Genomic DNA, 26,111 nt, shown 5'->3' on the forward strand with positions numbered 1-26,111 from the left:
GGTCGGGTCCTTCGGGATTTACCATAGCTGAAGTTGGATACTTATCATAGAAATTTTACTTTAAGAATGAATTCTAAGTAAATAGACACTTTTGGACGTTTCGTCGTGATATGTTATTTGGCGGATTCTGGTGGGTCGGGTCCTTCGGGATTTACCATAGCTGAAGTTGGATACTTATCATAGAAATTTTACTTTAAGAATGAATTCTAAGTAAATAGACACTTTTGGACGTTTTGTCGTGATATGTTATTTGGCGGATGCTGGTGGGTCGGGTCCTTCGGGATTTACCATAGCTGAAGTTGGATACTTATCATAGAAATTTTACTTTAGGAATGAATTCTAAGTAAACATATATTTTTGGACGTTTTGTCGTGATATGTTATTTGGCGGATGCTGGTGGGTCGGGTCCTTCGGGATTTACCATAGCTGAAGTTGGATACTTATCATAGAAATTTTACTTTAAGAATGAATTCTAAGTAAATAGACACTTTTGGACGTTTCGTCGTGATATGTTATTTGGCGGATGCTGGTGGGTCGGGTCCTTCGGGATTTACCATAGCTGAAGTTGGATACTTATCATAGAAATTTTACTTTAGGAATGAATTCTAAGTAAACATATATTTTTGGACGTTTTGTCGTGATATGTTATTTGGCGGATGCTGGTGGGTCGGGTCCTTCGGGATTTACCATAGCTGAAGTTGGATACTTATCATAGAAATTTTACTTTAAGAATGAATTCTAAGTAAATAGACACTTTTGGACGTTTTGTCGTGATATGTTATTTGGCGGATGCTGGTGGGTCGGGTCCTTCGGGATTTACCATAGCTGAAGTTGGATACTTATCATAGAAATTTTACTTTAGGAATGAATTCTAAGTAAACATATATTTTTGGACGTTTTGTCGTGATATGTTATTTGGCGGATGCTGGTGGGTCGGGTCCTTCGGGATTTACCATAGCTGAAGTTGGATACTTATCATAGAAATTTTACTTTAAGAATGAATTCTAAGTAAATAGACACTTTTGGACGTTTCGTCGTGATATGTTATTTGGCGGATTCTGGTGGGTCGGGTCCTTCGGGATTTACCATAGCTGAAGTTGGATACTTATCATAGAAATTTTACTTTAAGAATGAATTCTAAGTAAATAGACACTTTTGGACGTTTCGTCGTGATATGTTATTTGGCGGATGCTGGTGGGTCGGGTCCTTCGGGATTTACCATAGCTGAAGTTGGATACTTATCATAGAAATTTTACTATAAGAATGAATTCTAAGTGAACAGATACTTTTGGACGTTTCGTCGTGATATGTTATTTGGCGGATTCTGGTGGGTCGGGTCCTTCGGGATTCACCATAGCTGAAGTTGGATACTTATCATAGAAATTTTACTTTAAGAATGAATTCTAAGTAAATAGACACTTTTGGACGTTTTGTCGTGATATGTTATTTGGCGGATGCTGGTGGGTCGGGTCCTTCGGGATTTACCATAGCTGAAGTTGGATACTTATCATAGAAATTTTACTTTAGGAATGAATTCTAAGTAAACATATATTTTTGGACGTTTTGTCGTGATATGTTATTTGGCGGATGCTGGTGGGTCGGGTCCTTCGGGATTTACCATAGCTGAAGTTGGATACTTATCATAGAAATTTTACTATAAGAATGAATTCTAAGTAAATAGACACTTTTGGACGTTTTGTCGTGATATGTTATTTGGCGGATGCTGGTGGGTCGGGTCCTTCGGGATTTACCATAGCTGAAGTTGGATACTTATCACAGAAATTTTACTCCAGACGCTGACACAACAGCCGCGAATATGAGGAGAGCAGAAGATTGCACTATCTTCTTTATCTGCCTACATTAACTTCTGGATTGTGAGCGAAATTCGGTTGGAGCTATCTTTCTACCGTTTTTAATTGGTTAAATACTCACAACGGATCTAAATTTTTTACATGACGTCCGATTTGAAAAGCTGGAATGTCATTTGAGCAACTGAATTTGAGAGAATACCAGCTGGAACTGAATCCAAAAAATTTCAATGAAAGTTGGTTGGATCATATTTCTATAATTCTTTTTTCTTGTTTTTCAGGTACTGCGATGTCACTCAACCAATAACATCAAAATTGGGAGGAGGAGGGATTGTGCAAACAAGAAATACTGCCAACATGGTCACTTTACGATTCTGGACGCCGTTCCAGTACACAGTAGAATACAAGTTACAAAGTGCACGTCTGCACACAATTCCGCTGGAGTAAGCAAAACTATTTTCAATGCAGTCGAATCAGAAACTGCAGACTTTTTCGGGTAAATGTTCCTATATCTTTGTTCCAGAAATATACAATTCCCGTAGTGAATGTATGTAGTGTTTTTCAAGGTAATTTCCACAGAAGGATCTCGTTGAAACCGAAATATATCACTCTGCCTGTACGTGATCTCGCCAGGCCGTCAAAAACCAGAATAGGCAGACCAACTTGGAAGAATACATCGAATAAGAATGCACGACTCTATAGCAGTCTCCAAATAGCTGGATCAACATTTCTGCTGATAAGAGTCTATTCTGGATGTTTTCGACGGAGACCCACCTCAGGGAAAGGTACTATCGACAAAATGAGTACCTCCCTCTTCGGAAATCCATTGGGTGTTTTTGTCCCAAACCGACAGCTGTGGGAATAATTTTAAACTAGACAAGTAAGTGTTTACCTACTAAAATTTTTTAATTAGGCATCGTTTTAGAACCTCGTCACACTTCTTGGAAAATGCCTGCTAACTCCAAATGATGCCGCGAACATGCGCAAAGAAGACTCATTATATAGTACAGCAAATAAAAATTTGGAAGTCTTCTAGGTGAAGACAAGTTCCATTTCTCATCCTGATTCTACCAGAAGCCTCCAAAAATGATGCTAATAGGACACCTACACTTTTAAGAGAAAAGTGGTGAGTATATATCTCCCAATTTGGTCGTAATAAACTTCCGTGCGTTTGACAAAAACTTCGTGGACATGCCTGGCAGTGCCAGGCACTATCAAAAACAAAAACGTCATCTGTAGTGTGAATGACAGCCATAAACCGATGTTCCAACCTGAAATTCCAGTTATCCCTATAAAAAAAAAATATTTACATTTCTTCCCGAACCAATTTCTGGCCTCCAACATAGAAATCAGCATGAATTTTATAAATTTTGCCTCAAAAAACGAGAAATAACTAAGCAGATATCATCTAACCTAAGAAATAAAAAGAAGAGCCGTGAATTCCCTGCGGAATTGTGGAATCTATTGATTTTAAAAGCAGATAATAGAAAGTGAAGTGAAAATGGATCGTTCATCACTGAAAAACATAAATTTTTCAATTCTAACTTTATTTTTGTTCCAACCGTCAACAAATTGTTTGCACGACACAAGAGATGGTTCTAAAATTGACGCACAAATTGGTGAACTTGGAGCTGCCGCATCTATTGAAGCTGAGAAAAAAATACGACGGAAAAGAGAAGATAAGTAATCTCCACAAGTTGAACATGGTGTATAAAGCAGTGACTACAGATTCTGCTGAAAAACTATTGTCTGAAGTCCTGTATACTTTCTCGGCAAGCAAAATTCATCATTTTATCAAATTTCTTCCGTTGTTAGAAAGAAAATTAATAGAAAACTGAAGTGTACCAAGATCAAAAATAGGAAAAACGTAGTTTCTAAGTGAGTTAAAGCGAAGCAGCTATAAATACTGGTTTTGTGATTGAAATCATACACTTCGTTTCAGAATCGTTGATATTGGCGCCCGCAGAGAGTAATTGGAGCCGATGAAACAAGTCCTTGGCGAATTGATTAACAGAGCAATTATTCAAACCGAAGAAAGATGTGTCAATGTGTATTAGGTACTCGTTCGCGAAATCTGCTCTGATTTTGGTCAGGTGCACAGAGCAGTGGCAGAAGGGAAGACAACAAGGTGTCTCTCTTCTGTCCTCTCTGTCTGCTCGGCAACTTCATCAGATCTTTTTAATGAACTTGAAAGAAAAAATTCTGGTGGCGGATAGCAGGGAAAAAAGAATGACATCGAAACCATTTCAGCTAGCAAGTTTTACTGAAATGAGATTAGGCAGCATCAGAAAACACGGATCGAACCGACTATAGCCTTCAAGGGACACGAATTATGAGGAAGTTGATTGGAAGACAAAATCTTCTTGCAATTTTCTGTGCAGATTTAAATTATCTTTCAAACAATCTATATTTCTCTTAAAAGAGATGCATTTTTGAATGATAAATCAATTTTTTCTTGAAATCCGCCTCTTAGCAAGCAAGAAAGAACGCTGAGAGATAAACATTTTTTGATTTTTTTTTAAAAAGGGTTTGACACTATTTGCTCTTATGTTATGCTGTATTTTTATTCAAGCGGTCCGATAGGTTCTAAGATTCTCACGGATTTGATGATAATTTTTCATTTTTCAAGTTAATTAGGCATGATTTATTAGAGTTTCTGGAGTACTCGATATAGAATGGACAAAACATTAAAGAAATCATTTATCACACCCTTGTCTCTGTTTAATTTGAGCTCATTTCCTTGGTATCTCCAACACTGCTTATTCACGATCGTTTTATTCCACTAAAATAACTAAATTAGTTTTCATTTTTCTCAGGTTTTCGATCTCAGAAAACTTCTATTCCTCCTTCAAGCTCTCACAAAAAAGTGTAAAAAAGAGACCAGTCGTGTTGTTGCTTTCTATTTTATTTATTTTTCAATCTCGTCCACAATGCGTCAATGGAAAGGAATTTAATAAATATAAGAAAAGAGGGAAGACTGTCTGAAGGCAACGTGTTATAGGAGAGGTAAGAGAGTGCAAAATTTCCGATTCTTCTCTAGCCCCGCCCATCACAGAAGAAGCAGACAGGGAAGCATCATTCAGCATTATATCTCAAGTAACCCCTTTTTGAGCGGTCGATTGCTGTTCTATTACTATTATAAAGTTTTCCTTATGAAAACTATTATTTTTATTGAAATCTAGTACTAAATTACGCTCTCTTGCTCGACACGGTTGACCGAAGATTATTGAATCGGCCACACAGAGAAACGAGCATCCGAATGTTGTTTCGGACAGTTCGTTTTCTTAGAATATTATAGACGATTTGTCGCCGTCGCCCATAACGCTTCGAGGTAATTTTTATTGTTCTTAGATGAAATATAATAGTTGACTTTTCAGGTATAATGTTCACTTATTTGTCCGTTCAACAGAGCAAATCTACAAGTTGCCCTAGAAGGATCATAGATTATTTATTTTATTTATAAAGAAGTGAAATTTGTGGATTCTATGCGCTACTTAGCAATGAGCCTAGCTCAAATAGCCAAATCTTTCAATATTGAAAACGGGAAAAGGTAAGTTGGAGGCTTCTTCAAACCATTTATATAAAAACTAAATTTCAGAGATTTTCCGCGCAAATTCACACAAAGCCGTTTCTTCGATTACGAAGGACCAATCCCCGGCGATGAATATTACGGGTTGGACAATAAACCGGCACAAAAACGGAAAGATTTGAAAGTATTTTTGGAGACCGAACGATCATCAGGACGAGTTTTCAACTCTATTGACGTGCTTTAGAAGTATTGCTTCAACGCTGTTTTTATCATAGCCTCAGTTATGAAATTTCTTCAACGTCCTGAATTTAAAGGAGTAAAGAGCAACGTCCTACCACTGACTATTTTTGTGCGCAGTTCATTTGTCAATAATTTTGATGATAATAAAAGTTTTTGTTTTAGTTTTCTTTTTTTCTATGTGTCAATTTTTACTACGAACTAATTACTTCGAGGTATAAAATCCTGAATTATATACTCCATGTGACTTTGTCTGAAATTTCTTTTGACGCAGAGAATCTTTGGAATGTCTGAAAAATTGGATGGCACTGGCATTTCGTACTCATCTGCTGCATGAAGATTGAGCCGTACCTCTTTTTTTCAGGTTTTACGAAGTTTTCTAATGGCAGATCTAACTACAAACTTGAATGACGTAGCCACAAGGAAACGCGCCACAGGCGCCCAGACGTGGTCAATATAGTGAAAGATTAAAATACTCCAGCTGATGGACTAGTTTACACTAACTGCTCGGCAAATGATTCATCGGTTAATTTTAATTTTCAGAATATCTTGAGGATATATCCAGTTGGAAACCCGACAATTGGAAAATTCTGTATTCTCTAATGTACCGCAATGTTTGTATTACATCCACCCTTTGTATTTTGATTTTTCAATTCATCTGTTTCTGTATTGCCTTTTCTCTTGGTCCAGTTTTCATTATGTATGAAGATTTTATTTATTTTTTTACTTTTAAAAACGTATTCTTCAACATTTTCATTCGTTCCGTAAATTCCACTTGTCTGCGCGTCAAATACGTCGCATTCTGTGCGGTCGGCGTGTTTGCGAGTGTTTGCACGGTTTTTCCCCGCGCATTCTTTTACCGGCAGGATTTTAATCGACTTTCTTGTGAAAAACACAACAAATTGGAGCTGAAAAGGAGAAAATAAAATACATTTTATATGACTTATGAGGTATGAACAATTTTTACAATAATTTATCATTTTTCCACTTTTTTCAGGCAGGAAAGCGACATTTTGAAGCGAGATTTGAAGAAAACATACTCAACAACGTGCTGGAATAGAAGAATCAAATGAAATTTGTGACATGATGATTTCAACAAGTCTTTCCGAGGATTTTCAACAAGAAAAATGGAAACTGAAAGAAGATCCATAACGGAAATCAACCTAACTGCAGCATTGAACTCGACTTAACACAACAATGCATCAATGCCGGTAAGTAACGTTTTTTTCAGTCATTCTTACTAAAATAACGAAAGTAAATATAAATTCATCTAGATCATTGCCGCATCATGCAAATATCATAACGAGAGCTGCTGGAAATTGGTTGTCTGCACATTTCTACTGAATAAGAGACACACTCCGGATAACTGCAATGTCGACATGCTTGCCAATAAAGCGACAAACCTGTACGCGGACCTTCCGCTGTCCTATTCAAATGTTGTGACATTCGTGAGAAACTACGGATCTGGTTTTCTCTGCTGGATGGCAGTAATAAATAGCTTTTCCATGATTCAAGTGAGTAAAAAACCAGATTTGACATTTTATGGAAGAATCATCATTTTCAGATCCATTGGAAACATGACGTGTAGAAGGTTGCCTTTTATCTTCTTCCACCGTGTCTCAAGAGGTTTAACAGACTTTTTGCGATAAGATGCCAACCTGAGCAAACGGAGGGAAACGACGTCAACATTTTCGTCCCACCTGGAATTTTCATCTTACGCCACGTGTCGGACGAGCAAAGCTTATCATTAAAAACACCAACTGGTGGACCACTCAAGGGGTGGACCGCTCAGTTCTGCTCGTTTCAAGGTGATTATCTGAACGGATAGAAAAGACGATGATCTTCATATGAAGTTCGTGAGTTGAAACTATCGATTTTTATAAAAATAATTATTTTCAGAGCAATTGAAATCTTGAGTTGTTGCTTTCTGTTTTCCTCCATTAGGTGGAGTTTGCAGTGAAGAGACTTGTGGGAAGCAGCAATTGATTTCGCACAAAAAATGACCTGGAAAATCAAAAGGAAACGGCAACGGTACACTTCCGCCACGTCTTAAGTTTAGTAGTCGTTCAATTTTATAGACAACCAAGCTCATATTCTTTTTTTTTCAAGTTATGAAATGCCAAAATGACTAGGCGAGTCACCACTGGAATGCCAAGAGACTTAGCAAATAATGGAAGCTACACAGAATCTTGATGTCTACATTGCCGACATGGTTTTAATTGGGTTCTATGAGGAAATCAATCAGATTGTAGATGAAGAATGTGAGTAATATCTAGAGTCAAGTGGACATTGATACGGTTGCTTCAGGGGTACTCAAACTCCATGGTAATTCAACGGCGTGATGTAATACTGAAGAGTTTCTGCGAATGACGACCTCAAATCTGTTTGGGAATGAGAGCACTGCAGGTCATTTTTTCCTCTTTTGTTGTTCCGTTTTTTCAAAACTTCCGTAGTCATTGATACTTCTTTCAGAATTCCATATTGTCAAGCAACATTGAAAAACACGAGCCAAAACAATTCCAGCTCTCAAATCACATGAATATTGAAGACGTTGATTAGAAGATAACAAATTCTTGGAGTTTTCTGTGAAGATTTGAATATATGTATATGACTTTCTTCGAATGTTTTTTTTAAATAGATATGCGTTTCTGAAAAATCGGCCCCTATTCTTTGCTTTAGATCCACGTTTCACCAAAAAAAAACGCCGAGAGACAATACATTTTTTTGATATTTTTGAAAAAAAAAACTTGCAATCAACGATTGGAAGAACCTGTGAAACCAGAGAACGAAAATCTGTTTTTACCGCAAATTTTTTCAGGTGTTGGTATTAACATGCAGAAAAGTAGTAGACTAATACCGGCACATTTGGCCTTGCTTACCACTAAACTCTTTAGGTTACTCGGTCGTCTTTTCGTCGGATGTTCATAAGTTTCGATCGTGCTTTAAACGTTTCTTCTATCGGAACCATCATGATGAGTTCATCAATCGTGTTTTCTGCGTCTCACTAGTTTTCTTTCTCCGATATCTATCTGTTAGAATTGAAATAGTGTGATAAGTTAATTAATTTATTGAGAAAATTGAAATGTTGTATAAAAAAGTAAGGAATGAAAAAAAGCGAAATCATTATTTTTCTGCTGATTCTTAGTTTTCGCTTCATTGTACTCCTCTTTGGGTATTGCTCTCATGAAGACGTTGCGCACTTTCCTGTGAAATTCTTCGTCTTCAAATCTATTTTTAATTAGGTACGAGTTCTGGAATAATATTTTTTGTAAAACTGTCGGCTGATTAAAAATGACTCACCCGTATGTCACATGGCTTTTTTTCAAATCTTTCATCGAATCACATCTCTCGCTGAAGTAGCTCTCACATGCCCAACAGTGATAGAGGTAGACACCGCTGAAAAACTAGAAATTAGAAAATGAACATAACTGAATTCTTACGTGTGAATACTGAAATGTTCGTTGACTGAGGAATATGTTCCGACGTACGTGCAACGTCCCTCTTTTCCGCCAGTGTGGAAATTACACATGTAGTACTTTTTTTCCAACTTGTATTGAGTCCTGGAAATCAGCAGAGGTATTTTTCATTGGATGGATCAGAGCTATCAAAAAATGCTGTTTTAGATATGTATCTATTCAAAATGTTTGATAAAAAACTGAATTCATATTTAATATTACTCACCTCCAAACCTTTCACAATCAACAACCAATCAATGAGAATTCCAAAAGAATCAAATAGAAAATTATTTCGACATCTATAAGGGAAGACGTCTGGCTGGATATCTGGAAAAGAACTATTGTCCCAATTGTTAATTAGTTCCTAGACAATGGGTCTGACGACCGTGTAGAAAGAATAAAACACTACTCACCTCCAAAAACACCACAATTAAAAAAAATTAGTATTTCAGAATAATCAGATAGCAAAAAAATAATATCGACATCCATTCGGTAGGACGTCTGAGCATCTGAAAAATAACTATTATTCAGAATAATAGAGATTCCCTAGAGTGGGTCTGATAACCAAAAAATGAAAGAAAAAAATATGACTACTTACCTCGATGTTCTGAGAGAAGACTGCAGGGATAGCGGGGAGAAGGGTTCCTCAGCTGTCGAGCTTTCTGCCGTCTATCATTTTTCAGTGGTCTTCATGAATATCAAATAATGGGCGTGGCTAAACGTGCCGCAGGACTCTCAAAATGTGTTTTTTGGGTCTCGCCACTTCTCTCTCCCCGCTATCTGTTCAAAAAGATGGGGATGATGGCTTCCCAAAAAAGAGAGGAAGCGTTGAGAGAAAAGTGCAACGGAAAGAGCCCCTTCGTGCCATGCGGCGGCGGCAGGGTGCTACACCACACATAGTGTTCTTTCCTTCTTCTTTTCTGAGCAAAAAATGCAAAAAAAGAGGGCTATCTTCTTTTTCAAAAGACCGCAGTTCTCTCTCACCGCCATCTGTTCGTAAGACGTTGACATTTCAAAAAATGAGAGGGAGGGCTAGTAGAACGACAATAAGTGTAACCACGAAAAGGAGACTGCACATTTTTAGAGAAAAGTGTAACGGAGTAAAAAAAGCCCAGCTATTTTATCCACCCTCAGTTCATAAGCAGTAAGATTGTGTTTTTATCAAATGTTTGAAAGAACAACTGATGCTGGGTGTGTTGAATGTAAACATCGAGAAATACCTGCTCTAAAATTCAATAAATAAAATCATTCATAAGTCAGAGAATTTTTTGATAAGAGGAGTGAATGTCAAATGTTAGCTGAAACGACAAATTATTTATTCAGAAAGGGAAACAGTGGAAAAAGTCAGCAAGGATTCAAGAAAAACATAATACCACATACAATTATGACCATGTTTCTAACAACTTTGTCTGTTTTCCGGTGAAAATGTTCAACTTTGACAGGGTGTAATTGTTTCACTGATTGTTTCATCAAATAAATATTTTTTTAATCGTACAGATCAAACGTAGAACTTCATTTTTGTAGTTGACAACGTTTTAGTACGAGTACTCCCTAACAAGTTATGGATCGACAAAGAATTCGCTGTTTCTCTCACTCACTGTGTTCGGAGGTGATTCGTTTTACAATTCAAATCGCCCCCAACAAGATGTCTGCGTCTCCACTACACTTCAATGTTCCACGTCATTCTTTTCATCACTCCCTCCGAGCGCCGAGACACTGCAAACAACTGACATAGTTGTCGACCGACCGACGCTTGTGTTGGCCTATTACTTATAATTTTCCTGAGAGATTATTTCAAATACAAAAAGATGTAGTACACTGGCGGAGAATAGGAATTCAAAACTAAAAGATTTGTTTCTTAACAGCCCAAGTCTCTCGAGTAGGGAGTTAGAACCCTACTCAGAGTAATGAAATATCTGAACAAAAATACTAATAGTGATGGTAAACAGGAGTTGTTCATCTTCTATCATTAATAACATGACCGATAGTCTTCAATTTGCTTCCTAACCAAACAAATCATTCTTCGTGGTGTCTTATCAGGAGCTTCATGTTCTTTTGTGTCTTCCTTTCTCTATGTTTATAGTTATCAAGATTCGGTGTAGAAAAAACTCAAGAAAATTTTCAACGCAACTTTCAGTTTTAAAAACTATTTAAAAAAGGAGAATGACAGCGGCGTAACATGTCGTTTGATCATCGTTTCGTCTAACATCCATCAGTTTCCAACGTACTTCATACGTTTTTTCGTTCGGAAACATCGAATAAGTTCATCAATCGTGTTCTCTGTGTCTCACTAGTTTTCTCTCCACGGTATCCATCTGTAAGACATGAAATAGTGTGAAAAGTTGATTAGTTTATTGAGAAAATTGAACAAAACTTTATATAAAATGTGAAAAGTGAAGGCAAGTTATACAATTTAACATCACATTTTTTTATCTGTCCTATCTCCATTGAGTCCATTAACTGGTTTGTTCCATCCATCGCATCCGATCTCGCATTGTTTTTTTTCTCCATGGCTCTTCCTTCATTTGATTCCAGCACCTTCATTTCTTATATCCTTCTTGCCCTCAAAATTCTCTGGAACAAATTGGTAAATCAGTTGCAAAATATAGTTTGAGTGTAACGACTAGGAATTCGACAAAATCGTTTCCAAATACTCTTTGATAGAGTTCTCTGATGGTGGAATTCAGAATATCGAAATGCAAAATCTTCAGCAAAATTTTCAAACTACATTTATTGATATACACCGCCCAACCAACCTGGTACGTCTGTTTTCAGAAAGTCCCCAATTGTCAACGTTCTCCATCGGGATGAGTGCCTCTTTCCACTTTCCAAGTTCGAATTGCTGAAATAACGTATATTTATTTATAGATGGTTTTTATGTATTGGTTACCATCATCATATCGTTTGTGACTTTCTTTCCAGAGTTTCCAAACCTCCACAAATTTGGACATTCTTCCATCAAGTTTAGTCATTCTAAAATTAAAAACTTTATGCAGTATTATAGAATGTTCGTTTTTGATTTCAAATCTGAATAACGAGTTCATTCAAAATAAACGCGATGAAGTTTTTATTAAATACTGATGTATGGTATTAAGTGTTAAATTTGCAATCACACTTTCTATCCCTCAAAAATATATCTTTTCATCTTTTTTGTCATATTTCTTTCATTAGAATTAATTTGGAACATCATATTTCGACCAGCGAAGCAAGCAAAATTTGCTTATTTGGTACACTTACATATGAAAAGTTTCGAAACTAATAAAAAGAGGAAAAATGAGAAAAAGGATGTTTTGCAGAAAAATAAACGTACTTTGGCAGAGATGAAGCCGTGACGGAGTTGGAAGAGGATGTTCATGGTGTTTGATTTCTGAAATCATAAAATAGTGTAAAGTACAAACTTTGGCTACCCGCTCACCTCTTTCAATGCTGCTTTGAACTGTACGATTCCGCGAAGGTTTGCCATTCCCATTCTCTCCCACCAGACGACGGTTTTCTTGTTGCAGATATAGAATCCGGTGGTAACTGAAATTATTTGGGTATTTTGCAGTTATAATTTTTGAAAAAGGCAGTAAAATATTTGTAGATCTCACCTTCAAATCACCATTAAAATTCGACAACTCACCCCATACCCAAATTCCAAAATAAATAAATAAAAGAGATTAGTGTTCCAAAAAAATCATATAGCAAATTATGACGGCATCTATCCAGTAAGACGCCTGAAAAAAATCATTATTTTAACAAAAACTAATTCAAAATTTCAATTTACCTAATATCCAATGAAATAAATAAATCAATAAATCATGTGTCGAACATCCATACAGTAGAATTCTGGAAATATATCTTTTATGCATTATCAATTGAGAAATAAAACAACTCACCTTGAGTGAAGACTGAAGAGATATCGGGGTAGATGGGTCCTGGGCCATCGAGCTCTCTCCCGTCTATCATTTTTCTATACTCTTCCGAAACATTCGATATTGAAGGTGGCAATCCCTCTCGGTGGATGTCCGAAGCCTAGATTTTTTGTGAGTCGTCAGTTCTCTTTTCATTAGTGACTGACCAGTTGGCTCCTCGAAAAATTGAGGGAGAGAGTTCAAATGCTCCCTCTTGCTCCAATATCTTCTTTTTTTCTCGGTGCTCTTTTCGTAAAGCGGCTGCAGGGACCAGTCAAGCCTGTCTACATGATTAAGAGCTCTTCTCTCTTTTCTTTTGACGAAGAGTGCACAAAAAATTAAGGGTTATTTTTTTCTTCTCTTCTGCTCACTGGAAAGTATACCATTTGGCTTCGGTGGATCGAAAGAAGTAAATTTCTAAAAAAAAAAGTGTCCCTTTGCGTCTTGTTCCAATATCTTCTTTTTCTTGTCAAATCATTCAAAAGTTTCTTCAAAAACGGGTGGCAGTGAGCAGTCAAGAAATAGACGTAAATCAAAAAACGTAGAAAAGTCTGTCCACAGTTTAGAAAGCAATGTAACGGGAAAAATTCGTTTAGGAGGAGTATTTGAGCCATACCACATGGTTGAGTGTTTTTCTCTTTTTTTTTCACAAAGATACCATTTTCTATTTTCTTTCTTCTATATCTTCCTTTTCTTCTCACTCCAAAATCTCTTTTGTTCCGGTGACCACAAGTCGAATGTTTTGAAAGATCTGGTTTTCTGAAAAAATGGTTTTTTTTGTCTCAATAGTTTGTCAGAGCCACAGTTTGATTACTTTCCGTTTGCTTCAACTTCAATCTTTATAAATACCAATTACAACGACTAAAAATTTATTCAGAAACAAAGGGAAACAACATAAAAGAAACAGTAATATTTTGAAACAAGCTAATTAATATAAAAAACACAACTTTAAGTCCTTTTGTCCTTCTAAGCATTTCGATCCTGGCTCTTCATAGATTCGTCCATTAATGTTCGGCTCAAAACTGAAAAATAAGAAATTTGTCCAATTTTTTGAACATTTTGAACTGTTTCAAATTTTGGAACTTACTTTGAGTATGAAGAGGTTGCCAACTTTTTCCACAACATCACAGGTGTAATTCTGGATTGTGGCTTCCGAAGTCATGCTGTATCCCTGCAATTTGGAAAATGACTATTTTGCTACGTTGGAAAGAATAAAAAGACTTACCAGTTGGTTCATATTCTCGATCAATGCAGTCTCTGCAAACTGAGAGTGGTGGCTTTCATTCCTTCTTTGTAAGGCTATAACTTGGATTTTGATAACTTTAATTGAAATTTAAAAAAAAAAGCAACATACCAGTTTATTCATATTTACAATGCTGCAAACTGTCGACGGAAGGAATACAATAAAACATCTCGACTTTGGCACGGACACTGGTCTTGACACTTGCTTCCAGGGTCATATTGTATCTCTGAAATTTTAAATCTGATAGCTTAAATTTCAAATAAAAGAATCAAACAACGTACCAGTTTTCCACTGCATCTGCGAACCGACGGCGGAAGACATTCATTTGATCGAAATTGCACGTCTCGAAAGAGGTGAGTGATGTGGAGACCAGTTTTTCAATCACATTTCGAAGTGAACCAGAGATGAAAAACTTCTGAAAACAAAATAATTTTAAATGTTTTTAATTTTGGCAGTAACTCACCTCCAAAAGTATCACAACCAAAAATAAATAAAATTAGAATTCCAGAAAAATCAAATAGAAAAAATATACAATATTTTTGACATCCATACAATAGGACGTCAGAGCATCTGAAAAATAACTATATCTTATTAAGTAAAAAGTTCTGAGAGAAGACTGGAGAGATAGCGGGGAGAAGGGTTCCTTCGCAGTCGAGCTTTTTCCCGTCTATTATTTCTCAATGCTCTTCATAAATGTTAAATAAAGGGCGTGGTTTAACGTGCCGAAGGATATTCCAAATGTTTCTTTTGTGTCACGCTAGTGCTCTCTCCATCTGTTCGAAAAAACGGAAATGTTGACTTCTCGGGAATTCAGGAGAGAGAGAAAGAGAAAGAGAGTTCTGAGTTTAGAGAAAAATGAAACGGAGAGAGTCCCGTCCCTTCGTGCTTTGCGGCGGCGGCAGGAAGCGACACCACACTATGTGTTCTTTTCTTCTCTCGACGAAAAGTGCAAAGGGATATCTTCTTTTTTAAAAAGAGCCCTGCTCTCTCCACCCGCCATCTGTTCGTAAGAAGTTGACATTTCTAAAATGTGAGGGAGGGGGTGTGTTTGAACGGCAAAAAGTGCAACCGGGATTTTTTGAGCAGTTAAAATTTCAAAATGTCCAAAATTTGTTTGCAGTGAAAAATCAGATATCAACTACAAAAAATTTTCACTTTTATTAAGCTCTCACGATTGTGTTCGTGTGTCTCCGAGAAGAGAAAAGGGCATTCTCTCGGTGTCTCCGTCTCTCACTATCTCCGAGCTGCCGCTCGAACGTTGGAAATCAAAATGCAATCTGGGAAAGATGGGAACGTAACGGCATGCCGTTAAAACACGGTTTTTACGGTTCATATATGTACAAATGTTTATTCATGAAAGCAATGAAATGTTTCAAAATTAACGAAAAGAGTCCTCTCATCTGCTCAAACTCCAATCAACATATGAACCAGATGGAAGATAGACGTTTTATTGGTTTTGTGAACCTTCTCAGTCCTATTCATATGTTGATAGGGCGGAGTTAAGAGCTAGGAAGGGAAATCAAACTTACCATTTCTAAAAAAAAGTTTGCAAGATGAAGAAGCTTTTGGTCTGAAAATTGGAAAACTGGATTGAGAAGAACTTTTGGAAGTTCCGAGTAAGTATGAATATGGCTAATTAACCATTAAAGAAGAAAATTGAAAAAAAGAACACAGTGACATTTTCAAAAAATATTTATTAAATTGAGAAATTTAAAATAAAATTGGGTAATTATGTTTAGTTAACTGATGATGTAGTATTTGAATAAGCCTATGTTTCTCTTCATAGCTGAATGCCTGAGGTTTCCTGAAAACTTTTGTGATCATGGATTAAGAAATTTTTAACTTATTTTGAATTTTATATTACCTGCCAATACACTGCATACATCTCAATGCGTTATCCTGAATGAGAGGAGTGTTGTGATGTGTTAATCGAAACATTGTTTCTAAGCACTCCCTATAATCTTTGTCAGTAGGTCTGTAACAAACACTGAACAATTTCGAAAGAAGAAACAAAAAAAGAAAAGAAACGGGCCACTCAAAAACTTACTGATTAACAAAAAATTGGTCCTCCCGGTGTCTCTCTTCAAACGAGTTCCCCCATCTTTGGAAACGAAGCCAACTATTTTTCCTTCCTTGTCGAATCCTACTTCTTTTTTCTACCCAAGTTATTCTGAAAATTGAAGTTTTGGAATATGAGTATATGCTGGTGAAAGTTTGAAGTTCTCATTCCTACAAAATCATATCACAAGTATTTGGCTTCTAAAAACCGGTGCAAAAGTCAACATTCGGATACTACAGCGGCAGAAAAAAGTTGACTTTTTAGTCAAATTTCAGACCTTCTCTAAAAATCACCTAGTCACCTATTCTCTCTAGAATCGCCTGGATTATCTGAAGTCCCCTAATATATTTGAAGCCTCGTATTTATTTTAAAATCCTCTATCCTATTCTGGAATAGGCTCAATTAAAAAAAAAACTCACATTCCAGCATTGCAAGCAACAAAAATAATAAATCCAAAAAAATCAGATTGTGTGCGTGGCAACTCCCATTCAGTAGGGTATCTGAAAAACATTTTGGTAATTAGTTTAATGAACTTTTAGTTAATATTTTACTCACCCAAAAACCACCAATCATAAAAAATTAGACTTCAAACAAAATCAATAAACATCCACTTGTCGACATTCATTCAGTAGAACGTCTGAAAAAAAGGTTTCATTAACTAATACGCAACAAAAAACATGAACTTCCTAATGTTCCCCCGTTTGAACCACGTACCTAGTTGTCTTGCGACCGACGAGAATAAGAATATCGACGCAGTACGTTGGCTAGTTGGAGCGTCGTGTTTTCTGCGTCTCTCCTTGTTCAACGGTTTCTAACCTGTTATTGGGGGGAGATTCTGTTCGTGTGTCTCCGAAAAGAGAAAGGGGCATTCTCTCGGTGTCTCCGTCTCTAACTATCTCCGAGCTGCCGGTCAAACGTTGGAAATCAAAATGCAATCTGGGAAAGATGGGATCGTTTGAACAAATGAGCTTTTGTATCCAGACTACTTCAATTTTGAAACCGAATATAAAAACCTGATATGATGTTTTTAACATAAATTTGATTAGACTACTGTCGAACTGTTTCAAAATTAACAAAAAAAGTCCTCTCATCTTCTCAAACTCCAATCAACATATGAACCAGATGGAAGATAGACGTTTTATTGGTTTTGTGAACCTTCCCAGTCTTATTCATCTGTTGATACCTTGGAGTGAAGAGCTTGGAAAGACAAACAAACTTACCATTTCTAACAAAAAGTTTCGGAAGATGAGGAGATTTGTGGTCTGAAAATTGGAAAACTGGAGTAGAACTTTTGGAAGTTCCAGGTAAGAATGAATATGGCTTACTAACCATTAAAGAAAAAATTGAAAACACAGAGAGACATTATTAAAAATTTATTTATTTAATCGAAAAATTCATTATGGTTTATTTTTTAATAGCTGCTCACATTCGAATCGACGAGCCATCTTGATGACGCTGACTACGTTGTTGTCTGAAAAATAGGACTTGGTTACAGATGTCTTATAAAGTCTTCTTTTTGATGATTCGGATAATTTGAACCATTTATTCTAAATTTTTGTCACTTAGAAATTATTGAAACTAATGATTTTGAATGAACTGAGACTTACATTTTAACAATCTGCATCAGTTACCCGTTGGTGACCTCCTCAGGCTGCTCGAGCGTGGCAGTCATAAACAACCTTTGTCTCTGTGGTTGGGCATTTGAACTGCTTCCCACATTTCATACAAAGAACTTCTTTTTCTTTGAAAATAAATCCGATTGGCTGAAAAAATTTTAAATTTTTTTTGCTTTAAAAAATAGGAAACTCACATAAATTTTTTCTAGATAAACCTGAGGAGGTGGGAGCTTCTTTTTACTGGCTGCTTCTTCAAGAGTCAGCTCCTCAGTCACTACAAATTTTTCATCGGGGATTCCTCCGTCGTTGTATCCGAAATTCATCTGAAACGAGAAGAAATGTGAAAATTGATGCGGTTTACGAAGAAAACGACTGTGATGATTGTGAATATTCGAATTGAAAACTATTGTCGTGGAATCTAACGAAAATCTATCAAGGAATAAATATTGGTCAGAATCTATTTCACAATAAAAGTAAATCTTTGATGATTCAGATGTTACAGACCTCGGAGGATGAAGAAGATGCTAAGGTCTTTCCACGAAAGAGTGTTAAAAGTCAGAAAAATTTTGGTGTTTAGAAGAAAAAAAACTGAAAATTTCAAAAAATCGAGCAGAACCCACATACCTCTTGACGTAGTTCTTCCGTTTCTCCACCTTGACAACGGCATCTTACAATTTTGGATCCGATCCGTTGAATTTGGGAGCATCCGTCTTCTCGGAAGAACTTGATGGTCCTCGTTGAGACATTTCGTCTTCTGCGGGAGTTGAGTAATCTAAAAATTGGATAAGTATTAAGATGAACTGAAAAAAAGCGAGAAGTTGATAAATGTTCTTATTTTTATTCAGAAAAAGTACAATCTCAATTAGTTGAATACTCAAAAAGTTCTAAACGGCGGTATTTTCGGACTGTTTTTGAAAAATGTTGATTTTTAGTCGGAATTTTTCCGAAATTTCAATGTAGACAATGTCCTCAAACTCATAAACAGAAATTTCTATATGGTTTTACAATAAATGAGAGTTTCACAAGGAGTTGGAAAATATTCTGTCTCGAAAATCGACAAACATGAAAATTTTCTGCTGATAATCTTAAAAGCGCATCTTGACATATTGCTGGTTGCAGAAAATTAGCGCGGTTTTCTAGAAGTGCAACTTTGGTTTCTTTCTGATTTTTTTAGTTCGCAGACGTTTTTGACATTATTTTCCATGATTTTTGCTGTTTTCTCCAATAGATTCGAGAAGATACGATGAGAAACTACAGAAAACAGATTAAACCATCGTGTCAACAACTTCAACAACCAAAAATATAACATGATTGCAGTCTAACCCAGCTTTTATATAAACAGAACTCACCTTCCAAATCTCCAAATAATAAAAACTTGAATTCCAAAAAAATCAAATTGAATCCATAGTAGGGTGTCTGAAAAATGTTTCGGTAATTGATTTTATAAATTTTCAGCAAATATTTAACTCACCTAAAACCACCAATAATAAAAATTAGTCTTCACATAGAATCAATAAATATCCATTGTCGACGTTCATTCAGTAGAACATCTGAAAAAAGTTTCATTTACTAATATGCAACAACATTCACTAATATGCAACAAAAAAAAGAATTTTCACTTACCTAGTTGTCTTGCGACGGAGTATAAGAATATCGGCGCATTAGGTTGGTTAGTTGGTGCGTTGTGTTTTCTCGCGTTCTCTCGCGTCTCTCCATGTTCAACGGTCTCTAATCTGTTGTTGGGGGGAGGTTGTGTTGGTGTGTCACCGGCAGGAGGAAGGGCCATTCTCTCTTTCTCTACGCTTCTTACTATTTTTGACGTATATATGGCAGTGGGTCAGTCGTCCTCCAGTCGGATGGTGGTTAAAATGAAAGAGAGACAGAGAGACAGAGAGAACGAGAGATTTGCATTTCACTATCAATTGCATGGAGATAGGGGCTTTTTGAACAAAACAACATGTTCACTGATTTTTGAAGAAAAAGAATACATGATAAGACAATTACAAAAATATTAAGTATTTCAATTTTGTTGTCAAATATAATAAAGACTAAGAAAGTACCTTTAAAGCATATTTGAACAGACATGAAGATAGCGGGAAAACAACTCACTTCTATTTTTTTCAAAATAACTTTATCATGGCAGACTAATGAATTTTTGAGACGTACACATTTTGTAAATATCAAAAACTCTCCAACAATTTGCATTCTGTTGGACACGACTTCTCGGCGTGAAAGTTGAAAAAAAGCATGTTCAAAACAATATAATTGAACGATTTACAATTTTCAGCAATTACAACTTCCCTAAATGCGATCTTCCAACTCCTTTGAGATTAGTCCTATTTCTAAATTGAAAATAGTTTGATTACGTGGAAATCATAAAATCACGGTATCGATTACTCTACAAACTACTAGAATTCACAATCAAACTTACCATTTTTTAAAGAAAGGTTCGGGAGATGAGGAGACTTGTAGTCTGAAAATTGGAAAACTAGATTGAGTAGAACTTTTGGAAGTTCCAGGTAAGAATGAATATGGCTAACCATCTAAGAAGAAATGTGAGAAAACACAGAAACATTCTCAATCAATATTTATTGAAATTAAAAAACTTTTATAACAATTTATGTCTCCTCCATTTTCTTGATTTCCTTCGCTCTAGCGGCGTTCCAGTGTAACCAATCCGATTTACGAGCTGTGGTCTCGCTATTCAATTTCTCATTGAGATCTTGATTTTTTGCTGTTTCTCTTCTGGTTTCTTCTTTTGACGTCTTCAGACTCTCTTTCAAGTTTTCAATTTCCGTGTTCTTCTCGGCCAATTTTCTTCCATTTTCTTCCTAAGATTCTTTCTTCAACTTCTCGAATTCGATTATTTTTTCTTTATTTTGTTGTATCTTCTCGTATTTTTCCACATTTTTCCTTAAAACATAAATAAGTAAATAACATTATTTGTTTTTTTCTGCTTCTTGTCATTTTTAGATAAATTATAACGATTTATCCCAAAATACCATTTTGGACATCGAAAGCTGTAGCACGGTGATCAAGATGCGCGCAAGCATGTCAAGATTATATTTCGTTTTAATAAACTCTGTTCAACATTTCTGACTTTAAAACCGGTAAGGTCCAGTTCAAAAATTAAAAAAGGTTTCTGGATTTTCAATTCAAGATCAGGAAAAATTGATAATCGAAAAAATCACCAGCGATTTCTAATCAAAAATTAGAAAAAAAGCTGGTTAATAGTTGGCGGTATCTGTATCTCATCAGACTGGGCCATTCTTAAAATCGAATAGAGCAGACTTGCGAAGTTTCGGGTCGGTCCGGCACAACCCGGACAGCCCGGATTTTAATTTTTGAAATTTTGTCACTACAATTTTTGCAAAAATTCATTTTTTGAACAATTTCCGAGTTTTTCCTTAACTATAATCGCCAAAAAAGTATGGAAACCTACAAAAAAATTGTTCTTAAGAACGTTTTTAGAGAATATTCAGGAAATTTTTCGAAAAAAAAGTATTCTTTAGTACCTATCTTTTCAGTACCGATCTTCAAAGGTTTCGAAGCGTTACCCGGTCCGTTGACCCGAAACAAGGTTGGTTTTTTTACTACAAAAATGGTCCTGATAAAGTTTTACTAAATAATAAAAACTTACTTCATCACTCCAACCAATCCATTTTGACATACTCCACTTCGCCCACCGATTCCAATTCTGAAAATATAATTAGTCCAGTTATGAAATCAAAAGAATCTGAAAAAATCATCAGAAAATTTTAACAGAACTTACCCAAAAAACCACCAATCATAAAAAATTAGACTTCATATAAAATCAATATATATTTATAGGTCGACATTCATTCTGTAGAACATCTGAAAAAAGTTTCGGTAACTAATATACAAAAAACATGAATATCCTAATTTTTCCCGACTGAACCACTCGCCTAATTGTCTTGCGACGGAGTATAAGAATACGACGCAGTACGTTGGCTAGTTGGAGCGCCCGTCGTGCTCTCTAGAGTCTCCCCTTTTTCAAAGCTCTCTAAGCTGTTATCGAGAGGAAATTCGTTCGTGCTGTTGAGTCCCCGGAAGGAGAAAAAACTATTCTCTCTTTCTTTAAGTTTCTTATAATACTATCTTTGAGGTCTCTGTGGCAGTGGGCCAGTCGTTCTCCAGTTGGATGGCGGTTTAAATAGAAGAGAGACACAGACATTTTGATGTCAGCGACGTGTTTAGATTTTTTTCCACTTTTTTCTAGTGTTCACAATTACCTGGCCTTGTCAATTTTAGCCTACTCATAGCCAACATGTATAATTTTGAACAAATTCGGAAAGAGAAAGAGAGAAGTGCATTTGACTATCAATTACTTGGAGGAAAGGATGGAATTGTTAGACCATCAATATTATTGAAAAGTAATATGCTCACTAATTTTGGCCCGTTGCGATTGCTGCTATTTCTAAATTGAAAATAGTTTGACCACGTGAATCTCATAAAATCATGGCAGCGATTATTTAACAAACTACTGGAGTTCGAATTCAAACTTATCATTTCTAAAAGGAATGTTCGGGACATGAGGAAGCTTGTGGTCTGAAAATTGGAAAACTGGATCGAGCAGAACTTTTGGAAGTTCCAGGTAAGAATGAATATGGCTAACCATTCAAGAAGAAATGTTAAAAAAAAAACAAGAAAATTATTTAAACAAAATTTATTTAGGTGAAATTTAAAAAAATATATATTATTAAAGAAGCAGGACAGCAGATCAATTTGTTTCTTTTGCCTGAAAAACAGTTCTTAGAAACCGAAGAGGTTTGGAAACTTTACTTACAGATGTCGAAAATTTTGAGCTTCCTCCGGATTCTCACCGAGCACATAATCTCTTCCAAAGTAATCGGTTTCAGAAAAGATGGATTCTGAGTCGATTTGCACGGATGATTTCAGCCAAGTTCGGATTATAAGCTGTTACTCTGTTGAATGCCATTTTCAATCGAGTTTCCCAGCTGGAAAAATTTAATATGATCTAAAAACAGATTTTTGAGTAATTAAATTGCTCACCTTTTGTATTTAACGAACAATGGGAAATGTTGGTGACTGAACATGTCAACCAAATATCTCCTGGCCTTTCCATTCGTGTGATAGTGCTTCTTATCCGTCCATACGACAAAGAATCCATGGATGTGTTTACCATTCAATCTGTAAAAGTCATTGTTAAAAAGCCACCTCTGGGCGTTTTGATGGACCTGCCAAACTGGTTGAACGTCGCACAGTCACACTTCGACTCCGACTTGGTGGTCTTCTCCTGCTGAAAAGAATAATTATTCGAGAATGGACAAAATTCTGGTTAACTCTCACCATGTTTTCCTTCTTTGAGATTCTTTTTGTACTTTTTCATAGATATGAACCGTTCTCCCGTTTTGTAATCCGGTCGGAAGTCCATGTCGTAATCTACAGAGGATAAAGAATTGCAAGTGGAATTGTATTCATTGTAGTCTAACAATTATGCTCGCTATCCAGCAATTTTCAGTCAAAAATTAGATGAATAGCTGTTTAATAGTTGGTGGATACTGTATCTCATTAGACTAGTCCATTCTTAAGATAAGGAGTATCTAGACTAGTTCTCTTCAAATAATCTTTCAACTGGGATTCTTTCCAGCGATTTTCAATCAAAGATTAGAAGAAAAGGTGGATAATAGTTAGCGCATACTGTATCTCGAGAGACTGGGCCATTCTTAATATTGAAAGGAGCATCTAGACTAATTATCTCCGAAGAAGCTTTTAATTGCGGATACTGTATCTCATCAGATCGGGTCATTTTTAACATCGAAAAGAGCAGACTTGCAAAGTTTCGGGTCGGTCCGGTTCGACCCCGTCGACCCGGATAAGATGTTTTGAACTCTTTTTCCAAAATATTCGGGAAATTTTGAAGAAAAAACATTTTTTTTGGATGTTTTCAGTACTGATCTTCCGGGTCGACCCCGAGAAGTTTGGATTTTGGTCCGTCCCGGTCCGTTGCAAGTCTGGTTTTTTTTCACTTCAAAAATGGTCCTGATAAAGTTTTACTAAATAATAAAATCTTACTTCCTCACTCCAACCAATCCATCTCGATATACTCCACGTCGACTACTGACTCCAAATCTGAAAGACATAGTTATGTTAGTCCAGTTTTAAAATGAAAATAATCTGGAACGATCATCAGTATACTTCAACAAAACTCACCTCTCATATTTCCAAACTGTACAAAATTAGACTTCCGTAGAAATCAGATTGTGTCCGTGGCGACTTCCATACAGTATGGTATCTGAATAACATTTTGGTAATTAATTTTAAAAATTTGTAGCCAATATTTTACTTACCCAAAACCCCCAATCGTGAACTTCAGATTTCAAAAAAAATCAAAATATGTACATATGTCGACATTCATTCAGTAGAACATCTGAAAAAAGGTTTCATTAACTAATACGCAACGAACATTAAGAATTTTCTAATATTCCCCAAACTGAAAGACTCACCTAGCTGTCTTGCGACGGAAAATAAAAATATAGACGCAGTACGTTGGCCAGTTGGTGCGTCCGTCGTGCTCTCTCGCGTCTCTTCTTGTTCAACAGTCTCTAACCTGTCTCATTATCTTTGGGATATATAGTGGGTCACTCGCCCTCTAGTCGGATGGTGGTTGAGATAGAAGGGAGACAGAGAGAAAGAGAGAAGTGCATTTCACTATCAATTATTTGAAGGGATGGACTTATGGAAGGAAAGTAACATGTTTACAAATTTTTGAAGGGAAAGAAAACAATCATAATATCATGGCAATGATTATTTTACAAATTACTGGAATTCGCAACCAAACTTACGATTTCTAAAAAGAAGGTTCGGGAGATAAGGAGTTGTGGTTTGAAAATTGGAAAACTGGATCGAGTAGAACTTTCGGAAGTTCCAGGTAAAAATGAATATCGCTAACCATCAAAGAAGAAAAGAGAAGAAAACACAGAAACTTTCTTTAAAAATCTTTATTTAATTGAAATTTTTTTATAAAAATCAAGATTGAGGTAGCAGATCTTGGAGAATTTCTTGCGGTGTGCACTGTTTGACCAGTTTTGTCATAGCTTCGATGGATGTGTTATCCGGATATTTCTGAAAAACCAGAAAATGTTTAGAAATATGACCCAATAATTTCGAAATCATAAAAATGATTTTTTTGTTTTTTCAAAAAAATTCAATATTTGACAGTTCTCTAATAAAATGCGCAAGAATTGCTAGAATCGGCTGAAATCGGTCAACATCTATGAAAATCCTTATTTTTGGGTGTATTTTGCTCTCACCAACTTTTGAGCCGTATGCCTCAAAAGTGGGTGGAGCAACCTAGAAATTATCAACTACAAAAATGTAGCTCTTGAAATTTCCTGTATTTCATCAGTTTTCACTATTTTAATATCTCTTCACTCTGTCGAGACACGCCCATTTAAAGATCAGGAGGTAGAATATATGAGGGCACAAAGAAGCAAGACGCTTCAACTGCCTGCGTCGCTCCTCAATAGTTTGAAACACTGTATCTCGATAGGGTGAAACGATATCAAAAAATTGTCAATCGACAAAGTGTAGGAAATTTCAATATTGCAGTTTCGAAATACATAGTATCACGGTGCAAAATCGTTTCAGATCAAAAAACGGATACTTACGTAATTATAGAATTCCTCTGAATTGATCTCCAAACATCACACTTCTTGATATTTGATATTTTATTTAACTATTTAAATATACAGAAAATGTCACTGGAGGTCAGGTAAAGTCCCTCACGAGACTAAACCTGAGAAAGGAAACCGGGAATAAGGAATTATAAAATAGGTGTTGGGCAAGGGGGAGGGAGAATAAAGAAAGAAAAAAAATATCAGAATCGTGCAATATTATTTACAAGAAGAGAGTTGAATTCTGATGGGCAAAGGAAATGGGGAACATTAATAGTTAAGGCATTCCAAATAGGTATTACAGTTGAGAAAAAATTAGAGCAATTAGGATTTATACAGATAAGAGACATTGGGCGACGGGAGGAGGAACTTAACCTGACATGGGTCTCAAGACTAGGAAAATATGAGGCGCCGATTATAAGATTGTATAAGAGAAGTAGTTGCGCTTTGAGCCTACGGTGGCGCATAGAAAAGAGGTCAAGTTGGGAGAGGCGATCCGAGTAGGAACAATAAGGTGTGTTACAGCGTTGAAGAATTTTCCGCGAAAAGAATCTGAGAGGAGTTTCGAGCTTGTGCGCTAGTTTAGATGATGGGGGAGGCGAATAAACGACGG

At 36.1% G+C, this 26,111-nt stretch overlaps 4 protein-coding genes across 4 annotated transcripts; 1 reads left to right on the forward strand and 3 right to left on the reverse strand.

The window, feature by feature from the left end:
- Window positions 1-5,308: 5,308 nt before the first annotated feature.
- Window positions 5,309-5,581, forward strand: GCK72_026176 (uncharacterized protein; the record flags this gene model as incomplete). The annotated part of the gene is made up of 2 exons (XM_053736709.1): window positions 5,309-5,358; window positions 5,407-5,581. The coding sequence occupies 2 exons, from the start codon at window positions 5,309-5,311 to the stop codon at window positions 5,579-5,581; spliced, it is 225 nt and encodes a 74-aa protein (XP_053580275.1).
- A 3,289-nt stretch (window positions 5,582-8,870) lies between these two features.
- On the reverse strand, window positions 8,871-16,050 carry GCK72_026177 (uncharacterized protein; the record flags this gene model as incomplete). The annotated part of the gene is made up of 11 exons (XM_053736710.1): window positions 8,871-8,970; window positions 9,015-9,134; window positions 11,786-11,871; window positions 12,340-12,396; window positions 12,445-12,551; window positions 12,908-13,043; window positions 14,010-14,093; window positions 14,148-14,221; window positions 14,295-14,391; window positions 14,440-14,580; window positions 16,030-16,050. The coding sequence occupies 11 exons, from the start codon at window positions 16,048-16,050 to the stop codon at window positions 8,871-8,873; spliced, it is 1,023 nt and encodes a 340-aa protein (XP_053580276.1).
- A 1,820-nt stretch (window positions 16,051-17,870) lies between these two features.
- Window positions 17,871-18,163, reverse strand: GCK72_026178 (uncharacterized protein; the record flags this gene model as incomplete). The annotated part of the gene is made up of 2 exons (XM_053736711.1): window positions 17,871-17,987; window positions 18,035-18,163. The coding sequence occupies 2 exons, from the start codon at window positions 18,161-18,163 to the stop codon at window positions 17,871-17,873; spliced, it is 246 nt and encodes an 81-aa protein (XP_053580277.1).
- A 345-nt stretch (window positions 18,164-18,508) lies between these two features.
- On the reverse strand, window positions 18,509-19,626 carry GCK72_026179 (uncharacterized protein; the record flags this gene model as incomplete). The annotated part of the gene is made up of 2 exons (XM_053736712.1): window positions 18,509-18,612; window positions 19,464-19,626. 2 exons carry the CDS (start codon window positions 19,624-19,626, stop codon window positions 18,509-18,511), a joined length of 267 nt encoding a protein of 88 aa, XP_053580278.1.
- Window positions 19,627-26,111: the final 6,485 nt, after the last annotated feature.

This window comes from Caenorhabditis remanei, chromosome X, assembly GCF_010183535.1.
Source record: "Caenorhabditis remanei strain PX506 chromosome X, whole genome shotgun sequence".
NCBI classification, from domain to species: domain Eukaryota; kingdom Metazoa; phylum Nematoda; class Chromadorea; order Rhabditida; family Rhabditidae; genus Caenorhabditis; species Caenorhabditis remanei.